Genomic DNA, 27,592 nt, shown 5'->3' with positions numbered 1-27,592 from the left:
CTAATGTGTGTAATTAGACAGCGCTTGTAAAACTGTCATTTCTTCTTTTTCTATTTTTTTTTTTAAACTTTTTGCGCAGCTACTGTTTATTTAAATAGCCCTCTGAAAGGCTTATCAGTAAATTGAATTGTAAAATTGTGCTGAGAGGCCAGCTTAATTGAAACGCATCTTTCGTTGTGATCTGAGGGAACAACAAAGATGTGTGCTGGGGGGCCTCCAATTACACAAAATGCTTCCATACATTTAAAGGGATTACAGTAGGAGGGGGTGCTATTAGCATGTGGTGGGTTCGCTGTGTCACCGAGCATCTTCTTCCTCAGAGGGAGCTTATCTGAGCTCTGATGATGTCACAGCTGGAGCGGGCCTGAAATAACCACACATCTCTGGAGTGGGTGTTTCCATGACAACACATCCTCCCGGTTTAAATGGTGGATGGCAACTGTGTCTGAAATAATTACTTTGAATAATATGGGCAAAATACTGGGAAAGTGGGGCGCTGGGTGTTGACTTGTTGCACAGACGTCTGCCTCTCGCAATCACAGAATGAGACTTTGAATACTGTCGTGGCGTTTCAGTATTTAAGCTCATTTTATTGGTTATTCTTGAACGTTTGACCTGCAAATAAAATTCAGTTTATTTAATATCCTCCGCTGATATTTCCCACATTTGTGGTGCCCATCTACAGGCAGGCATTCTGAGTGAGTTACATTGGAGTAAGGATGATATAAAATGACAAGGCAGTCAGTTTAATGTCAAACTCCTGAATAAAAATGTGGTTTTGTTCCTCTAGGTGATTGAGAAAGGGAAGGGCCTGAAACATGATGTCCATTGGAACTGATAGCTGACACCGTAGAATGAGAGAGGATGGAGCAGACAGGCAACCCTGCCCTTGAGAGCAACAACCCTAATGGGTTTGTCAACCGAGTGTTTAATGTTTCTCTGGATGTGGAGAATGAGACCAGCAGTGTTTATATTCAGGAGACTGGAACAGGGCCTGCAGAGGGGCAGGAAGAGACCCAGGCTGCCTCTTCTCAGACCCCTGTCAAGGACAGACAGGAGGTCAACAGGAGGCCTCGTGCCACAGGGGGCATCTGGAGGATCCTGAACCGAAAGCGAGCTGTCTCAGAGCTGGAGAGGAGACCCCACTCCATGATCTTGCCAGGGGAGGCTTCCATCCCTAAACTCTCATTCGCTGACAAAGTTCGATCCTTCAAGAAGCTTAAATCCCCGGCTGTATTCAGAGGGAAGGCAGGGAAATTGTCCACTGCAAAGTTTACCAGCTCTTTGGTGGATGAGGAGTCTTTCTGCCGTGATATTGGCACACCTCAGCAGCCCAGTGGTGGCACGCTTAGACAGCGTGGCCAGAGGCATTCGTATGCTGGCTATACAGCGCAGTTTGACTGTTTGTTTGAAGACATTGACCTCTCAGCGTCTATGGATGGCCATCAGCCCACTGTAACGGGCGAGGCTGTGACTCAGAATGGCTGTAAACCGTCTGAAAAAGTTTCCTATACTAAAAGAAGCCACAACAATTCAGCCAACTGCAACAAAAGTGCTGCAGCTTGTGAAGAACTAAGCACTAGAGATAGCCCGAGGACCCACCGGAGTGGAGGAAGGAGGCACAAAGATGTGTGGAGTTACCTGAGGAGGATTTCCCTTTTGGGGAAGACCAATCCTGTGTATTCAGAGAGAAGCTTTGACTCTGAGCTTCCCTCGCTGGACAAAACAATAGACTCGGACTATGGCTCTGTGGACTTTGAGAGTGTCAGAGAGTTTCAGCCACCTCCCCCGAAACAGTCGGACACCAAGGGGCACTTTGGTGGTCTCTTCAAATTTTTCAACAACTTTGCAGAGACAGCTAGACGATGGCGAACAACATCACGCTCCTTCTCTCCTCCAGAGGGGGAGAAGACTCCGATGAGCTCCCCACGGGCCCCACAGCGTGCAGTGGACAATGTTCACAGTGTGTCTCTGACACTTCACAATGAAGGACTTCCAACATCCCAGCCTACCCCTTCATCACCAGTGACTACTAAATTCTTACACTCCAATAGCTTTGACGGTGACACTCCAGCACCTGTGACAGGTGGACGATCACCTACAGTGGTCCTAAAAGCCTTTAGGCCCTGCTCAGGACCTCAGGCTGTCAATGGCCTTCATAGTTTTGAAGTTACAGACAAACCTGCTGACAGAGAGACAAACCACCGGTCCAAGGCCATAGTAGAAAATCATGTCCCTCATTCAGGCTCAAACACGGAGGCTGAAAATGAAGCAGAAGTTGAAAGGGACCAATCAGATTCTCTCTGTCAAGAGGGAAAGGTAGCGGGACAGACAGGAAATGAGCAGGATTCCCGAGATGCTCCGCTTGACTCCCACCAGATACAGGAAGTGAATGTCCAATCACAACAAGGTGATAAAGAGAGCACAACCAATAGCGTACCAGCATCAGATTCCACAGAGGAAATATTTAAGGTAGGTAACTTTAAATAGCTAGTGAGCCACCAAATTCGAATGAATGCATTCAGTAAACAAGTGTATACTTTGTGTTGTTAAACCACCTTTGTTTTTCTGTTTTATTTTTTAGAGAAAGGCATTTTCATGTGTAATGGGTCATGTTTTTATGCCATAACTACATTCCATTGCAGGCTTTTATTCACAATATTAACACTGCCAGAAGCATGCGTCATGTCATTACTTCATAAATGCTGAAAATATCATTTATGTAACTGCTTTAATCATGGTCATTCTTTTGCTTCTGAAAAAAAGCAAACGTAGAAACTAAAAGGGACCGGGGTGATCTGGTTGCATGCAGGTAGCATACGTGTTAGAGAAAAACAAAAACCATTCAAAGAGCTAGACTATGACATGATTTGGGCACCTGCTTTGCAGTTGTCCTTTTGCCCCATCTGTTGGAGAAAAGAGGAAATAGTAATTGTAAAGGTGCACAACACCATAGTGGAGGAATTTGGCATTTTCTTGCTTAGTCGGCCTTTTGTAGCCTGCAAGGAAACCCCACGTTTCCCACAGAGCCAGGCGTGTGTGTGTGTGTGGGACTGCGGCAGCCCAGAGTTCTATGACATCCGCGCTTCATGACAGCACCCTTCCCTTCTCACTCCAGTGGCAGAATTAGTCATCTCCCTTCTAGTCACACCAACGAGTCAGGACATGTTGGCCCCAGCTCCTAATGACAAAATCAGATATGACATCTCAGTACTCAGCACACTTTCATAGGGGCTTATTATGCAAAGGCAAGGGCTTTGGGAGCATGTGTTTTGGGAAGGGTGCTAATGTTTGGTCCCACAGTAAATTAGCAGGGTTCTACGCTGATGCCACTCTTAAATGGAAAAGATAATAGGGGCAGAAGGAGGAATTAGCAGATAAAAAGAATTCATGTTTAACAGTATTACAAGATGTAACTTAACTTGAAGCCTGCTGAAGAATTTCAAGATGGAAAGTGCTTTGAGCCTTAAGAAGGGCAGAATTTCACTTATTTAACCCAAATCCTTTTAAAGGGCTTAGTAAACCTGTGTTGAGAGTTCTGCTTTTAGAAGTTAGTGAAAAACTAAACAAGTAAGTCTCAAAAGAGCTAGCTGAAATCTGTAGGGTGAGAAATGGCAGCCTAATTAAGGTTCACAAGCCAAGTAGCTGTGGCATGAAAATGGAATAAAACACAACCTAATTTTTTTGCAGAGCTGTTTGTGCCAAATGTGTACACAGATCAGCAGTAGAAAAAAAACTGCAAACACTGATTATGTATTCACACACTGATTTAACTGCAACCCACTGGCTTTGGGGGACCTTGTTTCCCTACTAATACAAGTACCACAATACTTAAAGCCTTGCTTCAAGTATTATGGTACCTCATTAAGTGAAATTGATCTATTTAATTCAGCCGTGCACTCATGATTTTGAACGTGAGAGGCCGGTAGTTACAAAGTTTTTGCTGCTATCAGGTTTGGATCATCTGCTGTCAAGGTGATACAAACCTGACAGCACCACAAATGTGTTTTGGCCTGTCATCAAGATAAGTTATTGAATTAACACAAGTTTGGCAAGAGCATTGCACATGGACAGCAAAAACTGTGAAGCTGTGTACACCGAGCTTTGCTAAAAAGAGTGTTACAGCTCAAAGTTGTGCCCAAATAATTTGTCACATTTACACTGCAAAGCCCTGTTTAGGGGACGTGATGGCGTGGAACAAGAAAATCCTTCTCAGTAATCACAAATTATTTAAAAATGAAATCCACATGTCTGTTGTGCTGATATTTCCCCTGATTTGCCAACAGTCTTGGCATTCAGTTACCTACTGATCCACTGCAATTAAGCAATGGGTTAGAAGCTTTAAAAATAAAAAAATGTGAGGTATATTTTGTTGAACCTGCAGAGACATTTTTCTTAATTCCCTACACAAGAAATGAATTGTTGCACCTTTATCTGGGCCAAACTGCTGAGTATCTGTGCCAATCACAGCTGTGTGAGCAGATTGCCAGCCAGACAGGCTGCAGTGTAAGACAGCCTGGCCCGGCCTTGCCCCACTCGAGCACAGAGAAGACCTCTGTACCTCAGAAGCGCTTGCGCCCTCGTCCTCGCCCGGCATCAGCTGTCCTGGACCTTTGGAGACCCAACCCGGACCGAGATCTCGACAGCCATTACAGTGAGGTCGGCTCACTTTCCCGAAGGAGACGCAGGCCTGCTACCACAGTGCAACACTCTCTGGGGCAGAGAGGGATGGCTTCCCGCGCCAGGCCTTGCTCTGTCATAGAAACCAGTGTTACTAGGGAGACGCAGTCCACGGAACTGCATCACAGAGTAAGATGTCAACACAGGCATTCATGCAAAAACTCACTAAAAGCAAACATATAAATATGAACATAGACACGACAAGTAGTCCCATAAATATACCAACACGTGCAGCTATATAAAGCCAATGTAGGTGTGTCTATTACACATAAATATATCTCATTTTTACACTGAAAAAGTGAAAATAGGTAGGCCAAGTCTCACTAGTAGTCTCCACCAACTCACTGACAAATATAGCACAAGCCCATAATGAATCAAACACACACCACAGACTATGAAGGGCATCCCAGTACTAACCCAGTATTTATATACCACTCACTGTTTAGCTGCAACAATGCTCTGCCTCTGCCTGCACTTTTGGATGCAGCTTTTATCCCTAGCTCTCATACTCCCTTTCTGCCTTTCTCTCTCTTTCTTTCTTTTTACTTTCTTCTATCCTCCCTTGTGGTTCCCTTTTCTCTCTCCTTCACTCTCATTCTTTCTCTGTGGCCAATTTTCTGCCTCATCGCTTCCATAAGCTCTACCTCTCATTGCCCTAACTCAGAGTCAGTTCATTTTAACCTGAGAGACTGCCTGGTTGGCATGATGTATAGTCTCTCATGGTTTGCTGCAGGGCATGCACACTGACCAATGCACCAGAATAGACTTGCTGGATGTGAAATACTTTAATTCTCTGCACAAAAAAAGAAAAAAAAAGGGGGACAAGGCAGTAATGTGAAGGGCAGGAGAGAGTGTGCATTCAGCCTTGTGTGTGTGTGCGTGCATCTGAGTAACCGTGTATGGAATATTTGAGGTGTCCTGACTACTCAGTGTTCTCCAGGCCTTGTCTCGCCCCCCGGGTGTGTCACCGTTAGAGCCCCCACACAGGGCGTCTCTCCAGCGGTGTCGCTCCCTGCCTCTCCCCCCCAGCACTCTCACTGCATTGGCCCTGCTCCTGCCACAGTCAGGTATTGTTCCATATTTTTATTCGTGTAAATATCCAGATTGTTAATTGATGTGTGTTTAATTCTGCTTGTCTTCTTGTCTCTATCCAGCAGACATGGGGCAGTCCTCATCTTCAGTGCGCCTGCGGTCTGGAGGTTCTGGTAGCTGCAGGAGGAGGAGGCTGTTAAGACCTGGGTCAGAACCACTACAGGTCAACATAGTGAGTATGATATACACACACATGCAAATAATGGCATTGCATATTTTTATTTCTTTTATTTTCTTTTAGACTTTTCAGGCCTTTGGACAGATTTATTAAAAAAAAAAACACTGCACACAGTGGATGGTATGATGACTGATAGCTTCTCTCTGATACCGTTAATATTGGAGTTTACAAGGCGTTGCTCAATGTTTCATCAGATAATGAAGGGACTGATCCGTGAAGATGGTGGCCATGTGGATTAATGTCACGCAGTACTCTTTGGCCATTACTCATCCCGAGTTGCACACCCAACATTTCAGATGTGTTGTTTAATGTGTCGAGTGCAATTCACTCAGACCAAATGGTTAATTTTCACAGCAGATAAAGAAATAGCAGTAAATTCTAAATAATACTCTTTGCATGCTGGATTCTCTAAAAACTGTCTAGAGTGTCAGTTGTGTAAAATTGGCTTTAGAGAATGCTGGAATAACGCTGCTCGGGAGGTGAAACCAGGCATTTCGGAATCGATGCTTTGAAGTGGAAGTGGCCTCTAGAGGATTCTAGTGAAAGGAGATACAGAGTCTTCTGATACATCCTGACAGGGTAGTGGCACACATTTCTAGTGCTGTCCAGCAGCTCTGCTTACAGAACTATAATGCATAAGACAAACACTGTTTTTTGTTTTGAAAAATATTAAGGCTAAAAATAAAACCATCCAGAAAACAAAGAAAAGGAAAACAACAGAAATAGAGGTCAAGTGTCAGGAAACCACTCCTCTTTTTGATACGTGTGACCCAATATAGCAAACAGTGCCCAAAAAGGGTTCGCAAACCTTTTCATATATTGTCTGGTTGTCTTCTTTATGTTATTCTTTCTACCCCCCAAAATTGCCATGATTTGTCTAATTTTGCGAAACATTTGAGGGTTTTTTCTACCCCTAAAATTATGCTTTTAGCTTTTTGACACAAAAAAGGAAAAAATGAGGCTCACTGATGTTTGTTCCTTTTTTAATATAACTGTGCTTTTGTGGGTACAACCCAAGTAGAAATGACTTTGGATCTAATGAAATTTTTAATAATTTGCTCACATTACTTTTTCCAGAATGTTTTAATCTCTCTGCACTCCCAAACACACTGTTCCTTTTGCCTCTGTGCATCATTCATTTATTGTAATAATTAAAGTGCTTTAATCTGAAGCACATCTGAGTAGCTAATTTCCAATCGTCCGCTGAGATTTCAGGTTCCAAGTCTTTGTTCCATGTGCGTTCAGTTTTTCTAGCTCTCTAAAAAACTGGATATAAGCTCGTAAAAGATGTTTTTTCCCCAGAAACAGTCTTTTGTCATCATTATTTCAACAAGTGTAGTGAGTGAATTATGTTTATGTGTTTTTAAAAAGCTCAAAATAAAGACAAGGCTTCTATTCAGATCAAAAGTATCCTTCAGGTCTTTAACATCACAGTTTGGATGAGACAGCTCTTGAGTCTTTTCATTGCTTTAGAGGGCCAAAATTTAAATGTAGAATCTGCATTTCCTGCGGTGTAAAACCGGTTAGACCACACTATGACAGAGTCTCTTTGTTTTAAAGATTTTCCTTACATTATATCAGAATGGAGCTACATGTTTAAAAGTCAGCTTACTAGCCTGCTTTGTGGTAAATATGGAAACTTCAAAGAATATTATTTATTTGTAGTATCAGAAAAGTATTTTTTTTTACTCAGAAATCAAATAATTCAATGCTTTGAGTTGCAAAGATATATTGCTACAAGTTGCATTTTCCACATCAGTCTCAAATTTCCAATTATTTACAAGCAGTCAATGAGGACCGACTACAATATATGAATTACATTAAGGAGTATTTTCTCATAGCAGTAATGCTGTCTGCTCAGCTGCTGAATTATGATCCCCGGCTTTCGGTCCTGGCATGTCTTCCCATTGAAATTTTGTAAGCTGTGCCTTTGAAGAAGTGATACTACTGCATTTATAGGCTTTGATTATAACTTTTTTCTCCTGCTGATCTAAATAGTGTTTGTGAAACACTGCGCACTGTTGCCATGACACTCACTGGCTCCAGTTCATCTTCTTGCTTCTATCTTTAGGCAGCCTTTTTAAGCGTGAGCTAAATAGAGTAAGTGTGTGGGTGAGAGAGAGAGAGGCAGAGAAAAAGGGGTGGGAGAGAAAAGAAGAGAGATGCTCCCTTTGTCGTGGTCCTCCCCTGGGGTAGGGAACATGGACACATAACACTGGCAGTGTCTTATGTGTGTGGTTGAGTGGTGAGAAAAGTTTATTTGGAGCAGGCTCAAATGCTGGGATCCAAATAAAATCAGTAAAGACAGCTTTATTGTCATTATAGTTACTGTTTAACAAAATTTCATATGACTCCTTAAAAAGCAAAGGGGTGGATGGTGACTTAACCTGACAGTATATAGATGATTGATGGATGGATCTCTCCGGGTCTTCATTGTTAAAAAGCTCTTGTTTGTGATACAGAGTAGTGTATGTTATAGTCTTCCTGTTAGGATGACTGGTAGAGCCCGGAGGCCGCAGGCACAGAGAAAGCATTCTCACTGCAGTGGATTAACTGCTAATGCTGACGCCTCTCTTCTCCCTTTCATTTAAATGGATTTCTCCCCCAGTCAACCTCCTCTCCTCGTCTCTCCTCTCTTCTCTTCTCCTCTCCTCTCCTTTCCTCTCCTCTGACAAACTCTGGCAATAGGCGTCTTTAATTCCTATGCAGATGAGAGGACAGTTTCCTGTGTGTTACTAATGCTGTGCCTGAAGCTCTGCTGTCAGCTTGTCAGTGAAGGGGACTGTCTTATTAACAGCTTCATGCAGATTAAGAGTTTCAACAGAAATCTTCTATGATTAAGTTTGGGCGAACCTAGGTCTGTCTGGACATAATCATATTATGCAATGCTATCTATTTATTATGAACGCATGACTCAGCAGGCAGTGGTTAGCTGGGCAAGAAATGGAGCAATGATGAAAAAGGACAACGTCCTTATGCACACACTTAAACACACGCGGGGAGTACCAGTGCTCAAAATTTCTGTTCGCTAATTTAATCGGACACACTTGCAGATTTCGTTTGTATTTGCATCCTGGGTCTTTGGCCCCCATGTGATACACCCTCTTTGCAACCCTCTTATGCACACACAGACTTCACATGCTCTTCTGATATATTCAGTATTCATCTGTCAGGATGTATGAGTCATTGCATTGACAACTTCATTATTTGGTGTGGAATGAATAGCACCAGCTAGTGATATTTCTGTCAACCACACTATGAATGTGTAGCGTTTGTTTCACCCTGGGCTTTATTTTAGAGTCCTGAGAGAGAAACCATGGGAATAGCTCCACCTCGAAATAACTGCACGTTTGTACAGTTTGCACTCAGAGCCAGTGGCGACCTAGAATCCTTTATCAGTGTTCATTCAGCATTGTTCCTCAGTCAAGGTGCTGTGACTTACCGCAGCCACCAGCTAATGCTGTTTTGTAGGGCGCTGTAGAATCTGATAAATAGCAGTGCCACTGACTAAACCCGAGTAGATGGTTGTGTCAGAGCCTCCCCAGGCTGTTTCTTCTTAAGAATGATTTTCTGCCCGTCAGGTGTGTGCGTGTTGTTGTTAATGGCGCATAAATGCCCATGTGACTCTGTGCTTACATGTATGGGTGTGTGTTTCTGCGTGTCAGCGAGTGAGGCAGAGAGGCTAAGGGCCTTTCTCTTATATAACTGAGGAGAGCGTTGCCTTCACTCCCTACAAAACCCATTTCCACTTTTCAGATGGCTGCACGTTCCCTGGGACTGGAAGAACAGTGCCTGCGTATTAATTCTCTGAGTCACTGGTGTATCCTGTTTTACAGTAGCTCCGCATTACACTCTGTATTTTGTCAGAGCATGCATGCCTGTGCAAGTACTGATTTGCGTTCATGCTTTCTTGAAAAACACTCCACTGTTCTATCTCTCAAGCTGTGATATGTTGTTGACAGTGTGGGACAATGGAGAAATACTGGAGGATGGTTTCAGCAGTATCACAACATGCAGTCATTTCACCTATGAGACCGTTTCAGACCTAAAGGACTTAGGGGCTTGTTATCCAGCACCAGTTGTAGTTTTATTTGTACAAGTCTTCCCTGGCTGATTTTACCCACAGCCATCACTGTCCACTGCTAGTGCTAGTGTAGCACCTTGAAGGTGCACTGCATTGTCCTGTATAATATATAAAACCAATTAAACTAAGTTTGCAAGAGAGACTTGTAATGATGCCAGGTTTAGCAGAGAAAGCTGTAATTTAAATTGCCTATTCAGAAATAGGTTAGAAAATACAAATGTCAATAAATAAAAAGTAGCTAACTTTCAATCTGACATATATTCATAAGGAATATGTGTAAGATATATTTAATATATTAAAAGATATATTAAAAGATCTGACCCTGGATGTATGTGTATATATGTTATCTGTGATTCTTTACTCCCTCTGTGCACATTTAGAGACAGTCGCTCTGATTTGAATTACTTTAACTAACTTACTTGAGTGTTTGGAGTCTGAATAAATAAATAGCTCTGGCCCTGGTCACTTTATACTGCATTAAAATAATGAGACAGAAGCTAACTGTCTGTACAGTGTTCTCCTAGTTAGAATGTGTCCTGCAGGCCTCTGTGAAAGATGGGCTGGATTTTTCTGGCAGCTGCCACTTCTTGTGTACATTATTTAGCTTAACTTTCTGCCTTTGACCTCCCCGGCTCCCAGCTACACCACATGCGGCATCAGAGAAAACCCTCCATCACATTCACGTATTATGCAATCTCCTTGCTTCTTGTACTTCTTCTTCTTCATCCCCCCCCTCTCGATCCGCCTCCCTTTCTTCATGACCTCAGCGCTCGTCATCCCTCCCTCCATCACGTCCATCTCTGTTTTCTCCTCTGTTCACATCAAGTTTTCTTCCCCCCCCACTGCTTTCTGTGCTTGCTTACCTTCTCCCCCTTCTTCATCTATTCCTCCCTCCAGGCATGTGAAAACACCTGCTTCCTGTGGCCCGTTGTGTGGATGTGAAAGCTTGTGTGTGAGTACAAGAGCACAAAGTTTTAGTGCACATCCATGTCTGTGTGCAGTCGTATATTTTAGCTTTTCAATGGAAGAAGGTTATCAGACAGTCTATTAAGTCTTTGATGGCAAGAGCTACCCTAACAAAAAAAAAAGAAATAAGGTGCTCAGAAACAGAGAACAAGCCAAACAAGCTTTCACCCAAATACGGTTTCACTGCAGAGTTTTGCATTTCAATCTGCTGTTCTGCTTTTGAACTCTTGTGGTGTGGAAGCAGTGAGAATGTAAAATCGTTTTCGCTCAGAGGACAGGTGGAGTTTTCTAACCATCCCTGCAGTTTGTAGCTAGTCGCACATCTATGGCATGCACTGTGTGATAGTGGATTAGAGTGAAAGCGTGGACTCATCACTGCTAACTGCTGTCCCACAGACTATGTGAGAAATGTTTTACAGGAAAAATCTAAACATGGACGTTTTTCCGTACCAGAGCACAAATACCCAACGTGCATCGCATGCAAATCATCCTGGGTTAGAAAAGTCAGGAAGGCACTTCTCTCTACATGCTTCCGGGGGTCTGGGCTGCAGGTGGCAGCCAGTGGCTCTGATGAATGGTGACAATAGCACATGCTCACTACACACACAGCCAGCACAGTTGAAGTGTAGTGAAGCAATGCCAGTTTATACAACCAACCTAGCAAAGGCCACATGACTTTATCCCTCACACCTTAGCCGTGGTCTCTCCAGCGACGAGACTGTGGGCTTCATGAAACCACACACTGACTCTCACGCTGAACAGTGCAACAACAATGCTTCCTATTGGTTGCAATTTCTAAAAAGCTGCCTCACCATTACACACTTGATTACGTTAAGTAAATATTTTAACAGAAGCAGAGTTCTCCCCTCTGTTAGAAGAAATTTGAAAGTGGTCATTTAAATGCATCTTTTATCACTGAGATGATTCAGGGAGGCAGCTTAATGAGTGAAAGGGATATCAAGATGATAATTTAATGGCATCTTTTATCATTTGATGAAATAGTCACTTCTGTTATCTTCGTTAATCGTCTTTAAAGAAACATTTTTTCTGTTTGGGAAATTACACGTATTTCTCAAAGAAGAGAGATGAAACTATGGTTACAACTCGCATAAATGTGAAGCTACAGCCAGCAGCTGTGTGGCTTACAGCAAACAGTGACAGCTTGAACAAGTGCTTTCAATCTCATTAGGATTTTTTCTTAATAGAGGTGCGGGAGGATAATGTTGAGATTCATTTGTTTATTGCATGTTTGAAGCTATCAGTGCACAATTAAATTACTCTCTGTTATACGGTTATGACAGTAGCGTGGTAAGCTTCTGTCACAGAAGTGTGGAAAACAGGTGAGGCGTGCATCAAATGAGTTTCTAATTTTATATGTTTCCAAGCTAATCTTCAAAAGCTTGCTTTCATTCCACAGAGAGACTTGATGTGGCATTCCCTAAGTTCAGCTGTGTTTATTCAAAGACTTTCCGTCTTTAGTTCTGCTAGCGCTGCACAATGCTATGCAGTCTCACCAGGGACTGACCCAAAGACCACAGTCGCTGGGCAGATTGTTTGTTCTGCAGTCTCAAGAACACACAGATACTGTATTGATTTGTCATTAAATAGCAATTCATTCTCACAACTGTATCATGCATGAGCAGGACTATTTCTCTTGAAGCTATTAGGCCCTGGAGTGTTTTGATATCGCTTTTGATATATGTATCCGTGATTTCTCTGCCCTACTTGGCATCTATCTTACTCTATTTCTCAAATCTCTCCGTGCGCTGACCCACTGACTCGACTTTACACTAAAAGCCAAATTGAGCTGAACGAATAAACAGCTGATGCCTGAACAATGGTGACAAAACTGCGTTCAGGAAAAGTCCAGCACTTTATTTTTAGGGCGCTTTTGTGGCTGAAAGGCCTGGGAGGAAGCAGGAAGTCAGTGTGGTTGCCGTGGGGATGGGAGGAGAAGAAAAGAATTGGAGCAGACAGAAGGGAAATGGGTGTGGTGGGCTTTGCCTCCTATTAACTAAATACCTACTGACCACAAAGAGATTCATTTGCTAGCACTGAAACTTTGCAGTCTTTTTCAGAGAGAGGTCATAAGATAGTGGCGGCTTTTAACTGATCCAAAAATGAAAAGTAAGAATTAAAGAGTCTCAAAAGAGCTGATCCCAGACCAGCAAATGAGCAGCGCTTGTCTTAAACTGATATCATGTAGAATCCAGCTTTTACCCTGGGGCATAAATTGCGGGTTAATGTTCTGTCATATGCGGGATTTTTTCCACATCGTGCCAGCCTTGTTCAAGGACAGCAGTTTTTACTCAGCTTTATTCTAATATTATTTAACCACCATATATATACACATGCACTGCATTAGCTGCTGTTCATCGGACCAACGCATTTACACAGCTACCATATTGTTCAGGGGCATCAGTATCCCCTAATGTATTCAGGCCTGTAGGAAAAAAGTCTGTCTACCTATTTTAAGCAGTTTATCTCAAACAGCACATGTTTAGTATTAGATTTAGTAAGTGTTACACGTGTTAGCAATTTACACTGACAGAAGAACAGCAGCAAAAGTGAAAGGGATGATTTACAAGATGGTAGTGAGACCTGCTGTGATGTATGGTTTGGAGACGGCGGCACTGACAAAAAGAAAGGAGGCCGATCCGGAGGTGGCAGATCTGAACATGTTAAGATTTTCATTAGGAGTAACCGGACAAGAATATTAGAGAGACGGCTAAGGTTGAGTGGCTTCGAGACAAAGTTAAAGAGACAAGGCTGAGATGGCTTAGACATGTGCAGAGGAGGGATAGTGGATATACTGCACAAAGGATGTTAAAGATGGAGTTGCCAGGCAGAAGGAAAAGAGGAAGACCTCAGAGAAGATTTGTGGATGAAGATGAAGAAGGACGAGCAGAGGGTTGGCAATTCACAGGACATTTGTAAAGATGCTTAGGAAATGTAAAAATGCTCCTTAATTGCACTGAGTTGTTTGTCAAGTCTTTGGGTGTGTAATGACAGCAACAGTTGACTGAAAAGTCATGTGACTCACTGTGTTTTTATCAAGGCTGCTGTCTACTGACTTCTGGAAACTTACACACTAAATGAGTCTATGTGAATGATGCTTTCCAAGTCTACATGCTGTTACAATCACTTATCACTTATATGCAAATTAACTCTCAACAGTGTGTCATGGACATAGTTTGGGACTAGTTAGCAACATAACACAATATTTTTTTAAAAAACTTGTCACCATTGGAATCTTCTTCCTTTGGCGCTTAGTTTTTGCTTTGAATTATTTTTATTAAAACAACAGTAAGCAGAAGAAACATTTTACAGTAATAATGTCTTCAGAGAATATAAAGTCACTGTGGACATTAAGATCATGTTTTAAGGTTGTATTGATCTCATTTTAAGATCTGCTGTCTAGATGATGTTTTTTTTTTATCCATTAACCCATAGAATTGAAAAAGGGTGCACTTTCTTTTTCACAACTCTATATACAAATGAATCAGTACTTATATTCAGACCTAGGGAGCTGGATTTCACCTATTAAAACGAAAAGATCCCACAATTTACCTTTTTTAAATTGCGCTCGTCTCTCCTTCAAGGTCATCTTCTGATGGGCCTTTGGACTGCTTTCCACACAGATGCTATTTTTAGATCACTCTGCTCTGTCCCCTTGCACTTGTGTCATTGGTATGCACAGTGGATCTTCCCGAGTATGTGAAAACAGCAACATTTCAACTTGAATTTGAACCCTGAATTGTGTTAGTGCTGCTAAAGTAACTTATGTTTTCAGTGCACAGAAAGACGATTGTCTCCCTCAACTCTGAATTGGCAGTCTGACCCTCTGGAACGAACTAATACTGTACAACCCTGTAAATACTTTGTAAAAACAATAATCATGGTCCTGGTTTCGCTTCTAACCTTACATGCAAATTTGAGGTTCACTGTAAAATTGCAAAGCGTGCAGTGCAGGTAGTCGTGATGGGATCTAAATATAGCAGCAGTCCTGGAGAAAGTCCAGAGGTGCACGATAAGATCACCTTCGGAGTAGGATCGGATAAATACTGATCTGGTTTGGTTTTTAATGTCTGTGGGCAGAATCCCAGAACTTCCTAATCGTTACTCGGGTAAATATGAACGGCAGTTATTTGTAAATAAGTAAAATAGACCTTTGTGTGCGATTTGCATGTGAGCAGTTCTCTCATGGGTAAAACATGTCCCAGTGAAGTGGGGAGCCAGCAGCTGCTTCTGTGAAAGCGGTTCAGGGTTATTTTCACATGAGAGGATGAAGAGTGATGTCACTAAATTGACTGTCAGTTCGGTTTAGTGGTTGACAGTCCTGAAATTGGTGCAAGTCATACAACTGAGCTGCGTCGGGGCTTGTTCCCTAAGTAATGCACATTCACTAAGTGTAATTTCAGACTCATTTAACGTAATTCTCTGCCGGTGGGAAATATTCTGCCGTTTATACCATCTCTTTTTTTTCTTCTGTATATGTATGAGTATATTATCATTGGTGTCTGTGCAGATTTAGACTTTCAGATGTGACCTTTGTTGTCTAAATGTCAGGGAGATTGGAGAGGGAGCCCACAGAGGTAGGGCAGGCTTATGTAATCTCCTCACTCTGTGTTGCACACACACAAGCAGAGAGGAGGGGAAAAAAAGCTTGTTTGAGGACGGTTGTCATATCTCAGCTGTGATGCCTTGTATGGCTCTCTGTTCTCTGAAAGCCAAGCTTTCAGGAGCCATTGCTTTTATCAGCATGTATGTGCAGAAAGTGCCCTGGAAATTATTTATGGCTTTAAAAATACTGATACTCCTTTGGTGTTATTCTCTTAAACTTATTCTGAGGTCTTTTGATCCATTCCAAAGCTCACAGCTGAATGTGAAGTTAGAGTGTAGTTTGGAAAGGGAGTGTGTATCCGTGTGTAGGATGGTTGACTAGGGAGATGGGACAGAACTGAAGTGATTCTCCTATGTTAATTTATTCACAATCACGTCGTGCTGCACTCATAATCTGCCAACAATCCCGCAGGCTGGGATGTGCTCATGTTCATCTAAGGTATCACTGTGAACATGAAGGCCAAAATTATGTGCATGCCAATGGCAAACACGTGCATCAGATCAGAGCTTGGGCCATTTTGTCCTGTCACTTTCGATCCTTAACCTTAAAAGAACTCAACACTGAAAAACATTGTACTGCACACCAGACACGAGTCTCCTTTAGGTCTGAAAGGCTGCTCTGTAGTTGCAAGAGTTGTTCCTCTCTCTTTTTCAGAGGACTTCACCTGTATCCTGCACGAACCTCTAGCAGTTAGTCGATTCTGATCCGTAGAAACTTAACAGAACAACCCCATAAGTACAGCCTCCTTTTCAACCATTCAATCAATATGCTCATAATGCTCCAGTCACACTAAATGATATCAAACCACAGCTGCACTTGTTTATGTTGGCCATGGGTGTAAAAAGCTAACTAAGCTAGCAGCACAGGAGTCTGTTTTTCACATATTTCTGTTGCAAATGTGACAATTTGGAATATATTACTACTGACTTTTAAATAGTTTATTCTTACAGTGGGCTGCTGTTGAAATCCTCTTCATTTCATGGTGACCGTAGAGTCAGACAATAACCATGAGTTTTGTTACTTTTTCGTACTCATGCTTCACCGAATCACAACAGTAATCATCTCAAGGTACTTTACATTGTACGCTACAAAAATGACAGAAACGAGAAATGAGCAGGCATTTGGCAACAGTGGAGAGAAATAACTCCAACAGAACCAGGCTCAGGGAGGGAGGCCATCTGCCGCGAGTGGTTGGGGCGGGGCAAAAAGAAAAGCACAGAGATCACAAGTAACAAACAGGACAACACACAAACAACAGGAGAGAGAAGACACAGAGAAATGAGATGCAGTTATGGCATCTAAGCACATTTGGTGTCGAGGGGAGGGGATCGAAGGAGAAGTGGTTTACAGGGAGCTGCTGAGGAGAAGCCAGTGTGGGTGGGAGATTTGTGATCTCCCTTTCTAGTCCCTGCACCTTCGGTCATTGCTACTACAGAAACATAATTTAAGACAATAATGATGTCACATGACTTATTATGGCCTTTAAAATACACTTTGGGATATAATTACATAGTTGTTGTTTTTTAAATATTTTTGATGCTCGGGAAACAGTTACCATGATCTGGTTCTTCTACAAGTGATGTATATTGTTTAGTTTTTCTCAAGTCTAGCTGAGGGTCTGAGGTCTACCACTGTCAGTTTTGACATATTATGTCTATAAATCCATGTTTGCATAGACCATTGTCAAAAAGCACATCAAATACCCAATAATTTGATGTCTAAGATATTAAAATGTAAAAACGTCCAATGGGTGATTTCTTTTAATTAGGCACTGCGTGGAACTGACATTTCCTCCATGAGATCAGTTTCAGCCTTTTTATTGCAGCAGGCAACTGAAATAATTTTTCAAAAGTGGATACAAGTGCTGAAATTTACACGTTTGTCCCTCTGGAGCCATTAGTTTTAAAAATCCCATTAGCCACTTGAAGTTTCAAAATTTTCCAACTGGCCCATCATTTCTATCTAAGGAAACTGATTTATTACACAATTTCAACCGCTGGATACATTTCACAGGTATTTCTCTTGATTTATATGATGTCAAAACTCCTATGAAGGCAAATTTATAACTTAGAAACCTAAGCACCTAAGAGCTTCTTCATTTCAAGTAAAATAAAATGATGGCAATGACACATACAGCATTTTCATTAATGTTCATGTGGTACCAGTTTAGTCCTGTGCAATTCAGTGAACATCATATATTTGATCCCTGGTTGCGCTCTCTCATTTTTCTTTTTCATTGTTTTATAACTATTATTTTTAACAGGTTAACACAGAGAGAACGATGATTATTTAGCACAACACCAACAGCTGCTTCAGTTAACCTGACAAAGCAGGTCTTTGGACCGGTCCAAACCTAGAACCTTTTTGCTGCGAGGCAACAGATGCACCACTGTGCTGCCCACCTGTTTGTTATATTGGCTAACTCATGTAACTAATCTAACTACACAGGCAAGTTACTTAATGTTCTGCCCTCTCCTAATTTAGTCTGTGGTAAATGGACTATAATTTACATACATAGTGCTTTTTTCCCCTCAAAGCACTTTTTACACTGCAGGCTGCATGCACAGATATATTTTCAATGCTAACACACATCAGGGGATACTTGGGGTTCGGTTTCTTGCCCATGGACACTTCAGCATATAGATCCAGGAGCTGGGGATCGACTCACCAATCCTCTGAAAACTATGCAACCCACTCTAAATCCTGATCCCCCATGAACAGGATATCTGGGGGGCATAGGTGAGAATTTTGCCACCAGTGAGGAGTGCAAGGGGTCCACCCAAGAGACGTGACAAACACCATAGAAATAGTGAGACTACTGCAGACTTGTACATGGTTAAACGTGTATGATTTAACAATAAAGTCATTCAGAAAAAAATCTAGTTTACTGGGAAAAAAATTACTTTGTTGCAACTGAATTGTTTAATACTACATTTGTGGAGACATCTTCCATTTTAAAAAAGCAACAACAGCAACAGGTAACATTAAAACTGTACAGAAATTGAAAAAAATAATAATTGCAAGGAAATGGTGATCTTAATTTTATCTCTGCCCTCTATGGAGAGTAGTGTCAGTGTCCTCGTCTTTTATATAAGGAACTCTTTCTTTATGGATGCACTTCCTTTGTTTTTGGAGCACTTTATTAGACAATAGAGCAAAGGTAAGTCGGCATCAGGTGGAATTAATGTAGCATAGATGTGGCTTGGATTTTGAACTGCATAGGCAAAAAAGGTAGCACTGTAAATGAAAGAAATAACTTCTAAGGTTAACGCCACAGAGTACATCTAGTCCAAGTTCTCCAGTTAAGTGCACGCTGGACCGGTCTTCACACGATCTTAGAACTTAAAACTTGAGGTTCATCCACTCCAGCAGGACTGAATTGGACACCTTTGATCCCCGAGAAACCGTTGCATGTCCGAGAGATGGCACCTTTAAACGATCTTCTTGCATCAGTGAGGTGCGCCCGGTGCACCAGTGGTAATGCAGAAAGTGCATTTATTTGAATGTCAAAGCAGCTCCTGTCTGATGAATCTGCTGCCACTGATAAATTGGCAGACATTATGCCAATAAAATTATAAGATGGTGATCACTTTGAGGAACATGCATCCATTACTCTGACATTTATTCTCCTTCATGCCGGGGTTGTTAATGGTAAATGATAAATCACCACGGCACCACCGCGATATTTTTAGATGGGGTGGGAGATGAATGAGGTTATGATTCTGGTCTCAGTGGTCGATGTAGTCAGCGAGGGGCTGGCTGTGCCCCTCCCCCGGCTGTAGGTGATGGCTGACGCCGGTAGTCTAGCGGCAGAGAGCTGATCACTATTAACACAGGACCGCCTCTCAGGCTCACAGCCGTTCTCCCTGGTCCCCCACTCACCGGAAGGCAGCTCAGCAGCTGCGAACAGCCTGCGCACAGCCTCTCTCTTGTGTGCTCTGAGAATCTATTGGCCTGAGAGTCGGTCGGGTTGAGGGAAGAGGCGAAACACCGGCAGGTGTTGACTAGCGGGGAGAAATCGCGGTGCAGACTGATGACGATGATGATGGTGAGGATGATGCATCTCTTCCCGTTATCTTTATGAATCGCATCGCGCTGTGTGGAGAGAAGTAGGGGCATCTTTTCGTCATTTCTTGCCTAACTGTAATGGAGGATTTCTGGTTGCTTTGAGGCTGCGTGTCTAAGCGTGGAGAGCTGAATACCGCCCGTAACTGAGAGCACAGCTCAGCATCGGCCCGCAGCGCTGCGCCATGGCCTTGGACGTCCAGACTTGCGCGGTGTTTACGGTGATCGCGGTTCTGGTGCTTGTGAACGTGCTGTTGATGTTCATCCTCGGTACTCGTTAAATGGATCTGCGCTTGGGGCCCGGTTCGCAGCGCAGCGCACTTTCACACAGGAGAGGAGAGAACAGCAGTGCGCGTTGGTCGAGAGCGGGGACACCCGGCGCTCCATCACGGCTACGCGTTGAAATGAATGACGTTGGTACAACATAATGTATTTCTGTTTCTTCCCACCACCCTACCACCACCCCCACCCTCTCCCTCCTTCCAATCCTTCGTTATGTTTTGTGTCCTCTCCCCCCCCCGTTTGTGATAGCTAGTGTTGTCTGGTGGTGGTCGTAGTTGTGCGGATACAGATCTGTGATGCGCTTACCTTTTTCTGTGGTGACTGGAAATTCATTTTCCCCGCATAATAGTATAAACATCTCCCCTCCAACCCACCTTCCCCAACCCCACGTCGATCTTCCCCTCTCCTCCATGTTGAATATTGTGGATTATGCGCATTGATGAATTTTATTCTATAATGATATGACTTTTAGATGGGAAATGAATGTGACGGTGTTTTTTAAAAATAATTCTAACAACATCCTACTGCTGCGTAAGGACTTGTTTTTTTCCCTCCCTATTGTGATCCACTGTAGCCTCATCCACAATATGGCAGCTAATAGCTGTGCTGTGATATCTCCCCACAAGTCAGTGTGATATTTGTAGCAAATAGCGGTGCAAGTGAGAGGTTTGTGCTGCTGATCGCACACTCTGGAGCATCATTGTAGTCTCAGCTGAACAGTAACCAACAGCACGGCAGGGCTAGGCCTAATAAAGAAGGGCCTCATCACTCCAGGTTTCCCCCATTTTAGATTCAGCTAAACTGAGCTCCCATTTCACAGCCCCCGATATTGTGCCCTGTTTTCTCTCTTGCACTTGTAGCACCTGTTTCTGAAGCCCACATGTTATGTCACCCAGGCACTAAATGGTGACTAATAAAAAATGCATCATTATATATTTCTTTCAGATGAAATGCAGTCCAAGTGAAAAGGCTTGTCAGCTGGAGATGACAAAAAAAAAAAAGTATTTTTCCTTCCATTCCCTTCCAAGTGCACCGCCATAGTCTAATAAAGGATTGGAGGCAGGTGTCATGAATGTTGAATGAACGTCTGAAATAGATATTCTGAAAGCCCTATCCCAGAGCTGTCCATGACAGTCCTATTAATAGGGATGTTAGACTCGCCAGGTTTTCGGAAGATACTGTATGTGCTTCCTCACACTCACTGCTAAGTGCAGTGTGTTTTCTGTGCGTGTGCAATTAAGTGATAAATGTTGTACTGTAGGTGCCGTGAGATGTGTATTATGAACACAGATACCTCCATCACATGCTGTTGCATGAGGGCTGGTGTTTTCATCTCTGTGGCTGGTACAAACGCATAAACAGCATCCCCCTTTCGGAGACCCCCGCAGGACTGTAAGCATGCAAATCGTCACAACGTCACAAGATTGTAACGTACACCGCAGTGGTTATGGGTCACATGGCCAACAAACAGAGTGCTAATTACAGATGTGTTTCTCACATGTAAGTATGCGAGCATGTTAAGTGATGTGGGTGAGAGGTAGTCTCGAGTGGGTGTTATCTGCTGTGCCTTTTCAGTCTGCGTCCTGCGCACATCCCGAGCGTTCACACGTTTGTAATTCCTCCAGGGCAGGTGCCTTCTAATAGAGTTCTGTTAAATGCTGTGCAGTCAGAAGTGTCAATGTGCAGATGGTGTGCGCGAGTGGGACAGCGGCGTGTGTGAGGATGTGTGTGCATTTCTCACCGGTTTTAAGCAGAGCATCTTTGATTGGCTCCCAGACTCAGGGTATAAGTGTATTACATAACAGGGTTGGCAGACACAGGGAGGACGGACCGCGAGACTCACTCGGTGCATCGGAAAGAGAAGCCTCTTTCTGGAATACACTACCTTGTTACTTTACGGCTCAGGCTCTCGTGGAGGACCGTCACCTATTCCAAAACAGGGATTCGATTATCATGATCGTATGAACCGGACTTCTCCATGCATACACTCTCCGAACAGTTACATGCCACAAACATGGTAAGGTTGGCTAAAGGCGTATGTGTGTGTGTGCGCGCGTGCTTGTTCAGGGATGCTATTGGTACTTTGGTGCAGCTGTGCTAAGGCGGGATACAGAGGAGGATGTTGGAATGCAGTGGCTTTGCCAGTGCAGTGAATGCTGATGTGTTGCGCTGCAAAGATGATATAAGCAAGTGAATCTGCTTTCTATTCGTACACATTTCCGTGTCAGGCTCCATGTCTGTGCTCTGACATGTAACAGAAAGCACTGTCACATACGCCTATATAAAGGGAAAGATTCCTCTGCATTCATTTGCATTGACCCAAATACGGGTTTTGCGGTTCAGAGATATCTGCTTAGCCCTCTGATCTTTCATGTTGGAACTGCAGCGTGCCCATAATGATGACATAGGTCATGACAGCTGATAGACACACATGTAATGATGAGTATGATGAGCAAGCCCTCTCCGTGCTTGGCTCTGTGTGTTTACTGTATTATCCAGCTAGGTATGGGGCCGTGCTTAGGCGGGAACGGGGGAAGATTGATTATGTAATGCTTTTAATTTATTCAGACATGTAGAGGGAAAAAAGGATGCAATATATTGGAGAGGGCAGTACTGATCTCATTAGAGAGATGGAGGGATAAACGGAAAGAACTGAGGAGGGAGGAACACTAGCTGTGAATGGATCTCCATCCCTCTTTCCTTTGCTCTTTCTGTCTGTTGCCCGTATTACAGCAGATTGATGGGGACAAGAGAGATTGCACTTGTAGTGAATGGGGCTGAAAATGGAGTGGTGCTGGAGGGACGACGAGGGGGTGGGAGGGCAAGAAGCAAGGCTGACCTCAGTGCCAAGGCTCATCTCTTCTATGGGCTTCTTTTTATGGTGTAAGTCAAGTGGAGCTGATTTAGCTTCCACTAGTTATTCCTTCAGGTGTTTTTTTCCTAATAGATCATTTAAATTCCCTTTCCTGAACCAGCAATGATTTTTTAATGTTTTTGAGCACTACTTATTGGTCCTGTTTCCATGGCAGCGTGACACATGTTTTTGCGGTAACCCTCCTCTCTTCCTGAAGTGGAGCGCTTTGAGATATAGGCTACAGCTATTGTTACCCCAGCTACCTGTCCAAAGTGATGCCTGACTAAACAGACCCCCTTGATGGCATCTTTGATCTCCGAACTCTCTGCAGAGGCCCGTGCTGTTTTCCTTTGCATTTTTAGATTTAAATTGAAATTGCAGTTTGTGATTGATTTTAATATTTAATAGCTGAGTGATACTGCAGTTATTCGGTGGTCACTCTTTATGTGTGACTACTCTCTCACACACGCACGCGCGCCTAAATCTGGAAATATTGTGGTGCACCCTGAAATGTCCTTGCCTCATCCCATCATCTTGTCAATATCAGTGAAGCATCCTCATCTGTCACCATGACGACGGCTGTTCTTTCACTTCCAGGCATGGAAGTCCGTCCCTCCCTGTATTCACTTGTCTGCCCTGATTGGCTTATAGCCCCTGTAGCTGTCTCAGTAAGCCATCAGGGAGGTGGTCTTGTCTACAGGTTGGAGGGCCCATGTAGCTGCTGAGTTTGACACACACACTGTGTTGTTTCTTATAGACACACTGCGCACTAACTGCATCGGCAGGAAGGTAGTAAAGCACTTTTGTGCTAGAATGAGGTAGAGGCAGGAGGGTCATTTTTGTCTTTTACAATAGGCAAAATAATCTTAGATAATTAAAGAGAAAAAAAAAACAATTAGCTAAACGTATAAAATGAAAGTAGCTCAATAGGATTATGCAAAGGCCTTAAGAGAAGCAAAGAACTAATTTCGTAGCCATCCCTGTGACAGCTATTTCTACAGGCCTTTGATAAGTCCTTACCTAGAGCCACAGCATCCCTTGTCAGGGTTGGTTAGCGCTGGCTGCTCTGCCCACAGCCCCAGGGACTGGATGCGTGGTTAAGCTCCGGACTGGAGAATGCTGATGAACACTACTGTGGAGAGAACAATTGGGACAAACAGTTGGATTTGTTCCACGGATGCATACACAGGTTTCATGCATACAGAGTAAAAACGTGGGGCTGCACGCGTGCATGGGTCTGCGCTTCAAAAGGTAACAGAGCTAAGTGATTAGTGTGACAGATGGTGACGCTTTAGATTGATGATTTCAGGCGCTCAAGAACATGTCTTTTAATGAGAACAACCTTTAGCTTCTCCGGTTCCCCCTAAAGAATACTGATCACCTGACTGGCTCTTACGATCTCTAATTGATGCACATCAAATAACTTTGCTCATGTATGTTGCACAAATTCAATCTTTATTTTTAGTGTCGCATAATGTCCACATTATTTATTCATGATTTTAAAGTCAATAGAAAAGATTTGATGAGTCATCCTTTCATGTTCGGTAGAAGACTGCTGCAGATAAAATAACAAGCCCCAGTGACAGCATGAAGGAAAGGAGATTATCCCTTCACATTTGTTTGCTCCTTAGCATTTATATTACATTAACACATGTAATTATTCTAATGTCATAATGGGCCAATTACCGTCCCTGTGTGGAGACTGGTGCTGTGCCACTGAACACAGAATGTTTCCCCACTAATGGCTCTGCCTTTTTTGTATCGTTGTTTTATTGTTGTGTTGTACTATGATCTGTGTTGGCTATTGTGCCGTTCTATTTGCTATGCAGTCCCCGAGCTGCTAGCGGGCCCTGGCTTTGAGGGCGTATGTTTAACTCCATTAGAAATCTGAGTGGGTTTAACAACAAGGACTCACACATACCGAAGCCAAAATCTGGCATATCACTGTACTGCATTCAGTTTCAGATTTGATTCATTTACCGTTTTGGATCACGTTGGATTGTGTTCTGTTGATCAATGTTTAGTGTTTACTCCTGCTTCACAGCTTCACGTGGTCAGAATAATACATAGGGTATTTCTTGTCTCTCCTTCCAATTCCTACAGTTGATAAGTGGAGGTTCAATCGTCAACGCTGAGGCGGTATGGGACCATGTGACCATGGCGGACCGGGAGTTGGCGTTTAAGGCCGGCGACGTCATCAAGGTGCTGGACGCCTCCAACAAGGACTGGTGGTGGGGCCAGATTGATGAGGAGGAAGGATGGTTCCCTGCCAGCTTTGTACGGGTGAGTTAGCTGCAGCCATGGCTGGCCAGCGACCACAGACACAACAGACACCCACACACGTACACAAATGGAGGCACATGAACATATGCACCCGAGCTGATAAATAAACATACTGGAAGGTACACATGCACAATTATTCCGCCTTACACAAACACACTTTCACAAAGCACACACATTAATATGCTTGTTCCACAGTTCCACTGTTAAGTGCTGCTTTATTTTAATAATACATAACACTGAAGAGAGGAGAAAACAGCTAGCGAGGTGCCTTTATCGGATGTTCAGGGACAAGAAAACAAAGATGCTGATGAGCCCCATTTTTTTTTTTTTTTTTTTTTTAGCGTAGCATCACCTTCAACTTCTATCCTTGAAATCCAATTAAATTTACAACATCCTCGCATTACATCATGATTATGTAATAGCACCCTTGTCTTAGTTCAGCTGAATCCAAAAACTGCACGCTGCCACTGAATGCCTTTCCCTACTACTTTTACTTCTGCTTTCTGTAATTGCACTTCTCTTGGAATGGTGAAGCGTGACTGTACAGGAAGATGTATATTCATAGTTTAACGCTGCGATATGTCTTTGAAATTTCTTTGGATGAAAGCTTCTCGCTTAGGTCTTAGTCCAAGGCATATATTTGCGACACTGATATTTGACATCACAGCAAATTTGGAAGCAAGCAGTGAAGCATGGCAGTGGAAATTCATAAAATTGTGATGCGGCAATCCTGAAATATACATTTCAGATACAGCAGGAGAAGGCTTTTATCTGAGAATTAAAAATTTGCAATGAAAAATATTTATAAAAGACACAATTTATGATACAAAGTTGAATATATCGTTGAACATTCCTGATATGGTTTAGTGTCTTAATGAAGGAAGGAAGAATTAGCGTCTTTGCTGCAGTTGAAGGGATCCCACAGCAGAGCACCCACCCAGACACTTTCCATGGTCATTCCCACCTGTCCACCCTTCCATATTCACTCCTGAGAGGGCAGGGCAGACAGGCTGACTGACTGTCAACCAAAAAGTATCTTTCTGTTCTGTCATTCTCTCTTTCCAAGGTGGAACCCCACCCTCCTCAGCCCCAAACAAAACAGGTTTTCTATATCAACCCCATAGCAACTCCACGGTTCCAAAACACCACGTCAAAGGTGCGTTTTTTTCCCAGCTTCATCAACCCATCCAGCCTGCCCGCCCACCCGCCCGCTCCAGTCTGTCCACGCAACGTGCCCTCGACATTACCAAACATTAACGTTATCACATCATTCCTCAACGGGGTCGATAGAGAGGCAGAACTGATGAGTCAAAAGTAAAGCTAATGTGAAATGTCTCCTTAAAGGGCCATTCTAAAAAAAATTGTACAAATGTATTCACATAGAATTAGATGGATTTTGGAAAAATTACTCATGTTTTTTTTTTATAGTTCAATTATGGATCATTCTCTTCAGTACTCTATTTACTATTGACTCTGACTATTTCTCAGTCTTAATGCTGCGCTACTAGTTCTCGTCTGCAGTCAGTGCTCTACCACCCGTCACTCTGCTTGTCTGTGGCGCTACATTTCTCATCTTGTGTTTGACATTCTACCCGTCGGTTCTTTGATGTTCTCTTGGCAAACTGTGTGTCATCAGGTGTTGGCTGCTGGGCATCTGAAACCAAGCTCACTTGGCCCTTTCTATGAGCGAGAGTGGAATACACGATGTATGTGGATCTCTATGTGTGTGCGTGAGTGTCGGTGAAATCATGAGGTGGTATTTGAGCGTATATGCATGCATATGTGTAGGGGGCAGATTTTGAGTCACATGTTAAATGCCCTCAGAATATGTGCTCGGTCTCTAAGAGAGGGTTTTTTTATACTCTGGAGTGTTTGGCAGTGCGTTTTTTGACATGCTGGACCAAGAGAGCAACTCACTGTCCAAACTACCAGAGGACCTCTTCATGAAGCGCTGTGTTTATGTGTGGGATGTTTGGGTGTGTATGCTTTCATGTGTGACTGGTACCACATTAGGAAAGCTAATATTACCAGTTAATACTAACAATAATCATTATATATGAATATGTTTTCTAATCCTTTTTTTCCCACCCAAACTTTAAGAAAGCTCTTTACTCATTTGAATGCATGTGGCTCTTGTGTGTGCGTGAATGTATTTGTCCTCAGCTGTGGGTGAACCAGGAAGACGGTGGGGCAGAGCCAGCTGAGGGAACCAGCGAGGTGCAGAACGGGCACCTGGATCCAACCAATGACTGCTTGTGTCTGGGCTCACCCCTCCAAAACCGAGACCAGATGAGGGCTAACGTTATAAATGAGATTATGAGCACAGAGAGACATTATATCAAACACCTCAAGGACATCTGTGAGGTACTAAACATCGGCACACATTCATAAATCACACATCTATATACACTGCTGTTCCCGGCTTTGCTTTAATATGTCACGTAAGAGCAGGACAGGTTATAAACTATATGGTATGAAGCTGAA

At 43.0% G+C, this 27,592-nt stretch overlaps 1 protein-coding gene across 12 annotated transcripts in view; it reads left to right on the top strand.

Moving 5' to 3' along the window:
- The window catches only part of arhgef9b (Cdc42 guanine nucleotide exchange factor (GEF) 9b), a 48,965-nt gene that overhangs the window by 876 nt on the left and 20,497 nt on the right, over positions 1-27,592 (top strand). For 4 of the 12 annotated variants that reach the window (XR_003213717.1, XM_013271763.3, XM_025897935.1 and 1 more), the window contains exons 2-8: positions 791-2,472; positions 4,471-4,809; positions 5,621-5,747; positions 5,835-5,944; positions 24,929-25,108; positions 26,175-26,264; positions 27,272-27,472. Coding sequence is in view for 11 of the 12 variants with exons in the window: in XM_013271763.3 (XP_013127217.1) it covers positions 865-2,472; positions 4,471-4,809; positions 5,621-5,747; positions 5,835-5,944; positions 24,929-25,108; positions 26,175-26,264; positions 27,272-27,472 (2,655 nt within the window). In the remaining variant the exon portion in view is untranslated. Of the gene's footprint in view, positions 1-790; positions 2,473-4,470; positions 4,810-5,620; positions 5,748-5,834; positions 5,945-19,328; positions 20,107-21,778; positions 21,989-24,928; positions 25,109-26,174; positions 26,265-27,271; positions 27,473-27,592 lie in introns of those variants that run through there. The other 8 variants (XM_019345731.2, XM_013271764.3, XM_019345741.2 and 5 more) reach the window with 8 other exon arrangements.

This window comes from Oreochromis niloticus, linkage group LG2 (assembly GCF_001858045.2).
Source record: "Oreochromis niloticus isolate F11D_XX linkage group LG2, O_niloticus_UMD_NMBU, whole genome shotgun sequence".
In the NCBI taxonomy this organism is placed as follows: domain Eukaryota; kingdom Metazoa; phylum Chordata; class Actinopteri; order Cichliformes; family Cichlidae; genus Oreochromis; species Oreochromis niloticus.
This window is presented reverse-complemented; position numbering and strand designations above follow the sequence as displayed.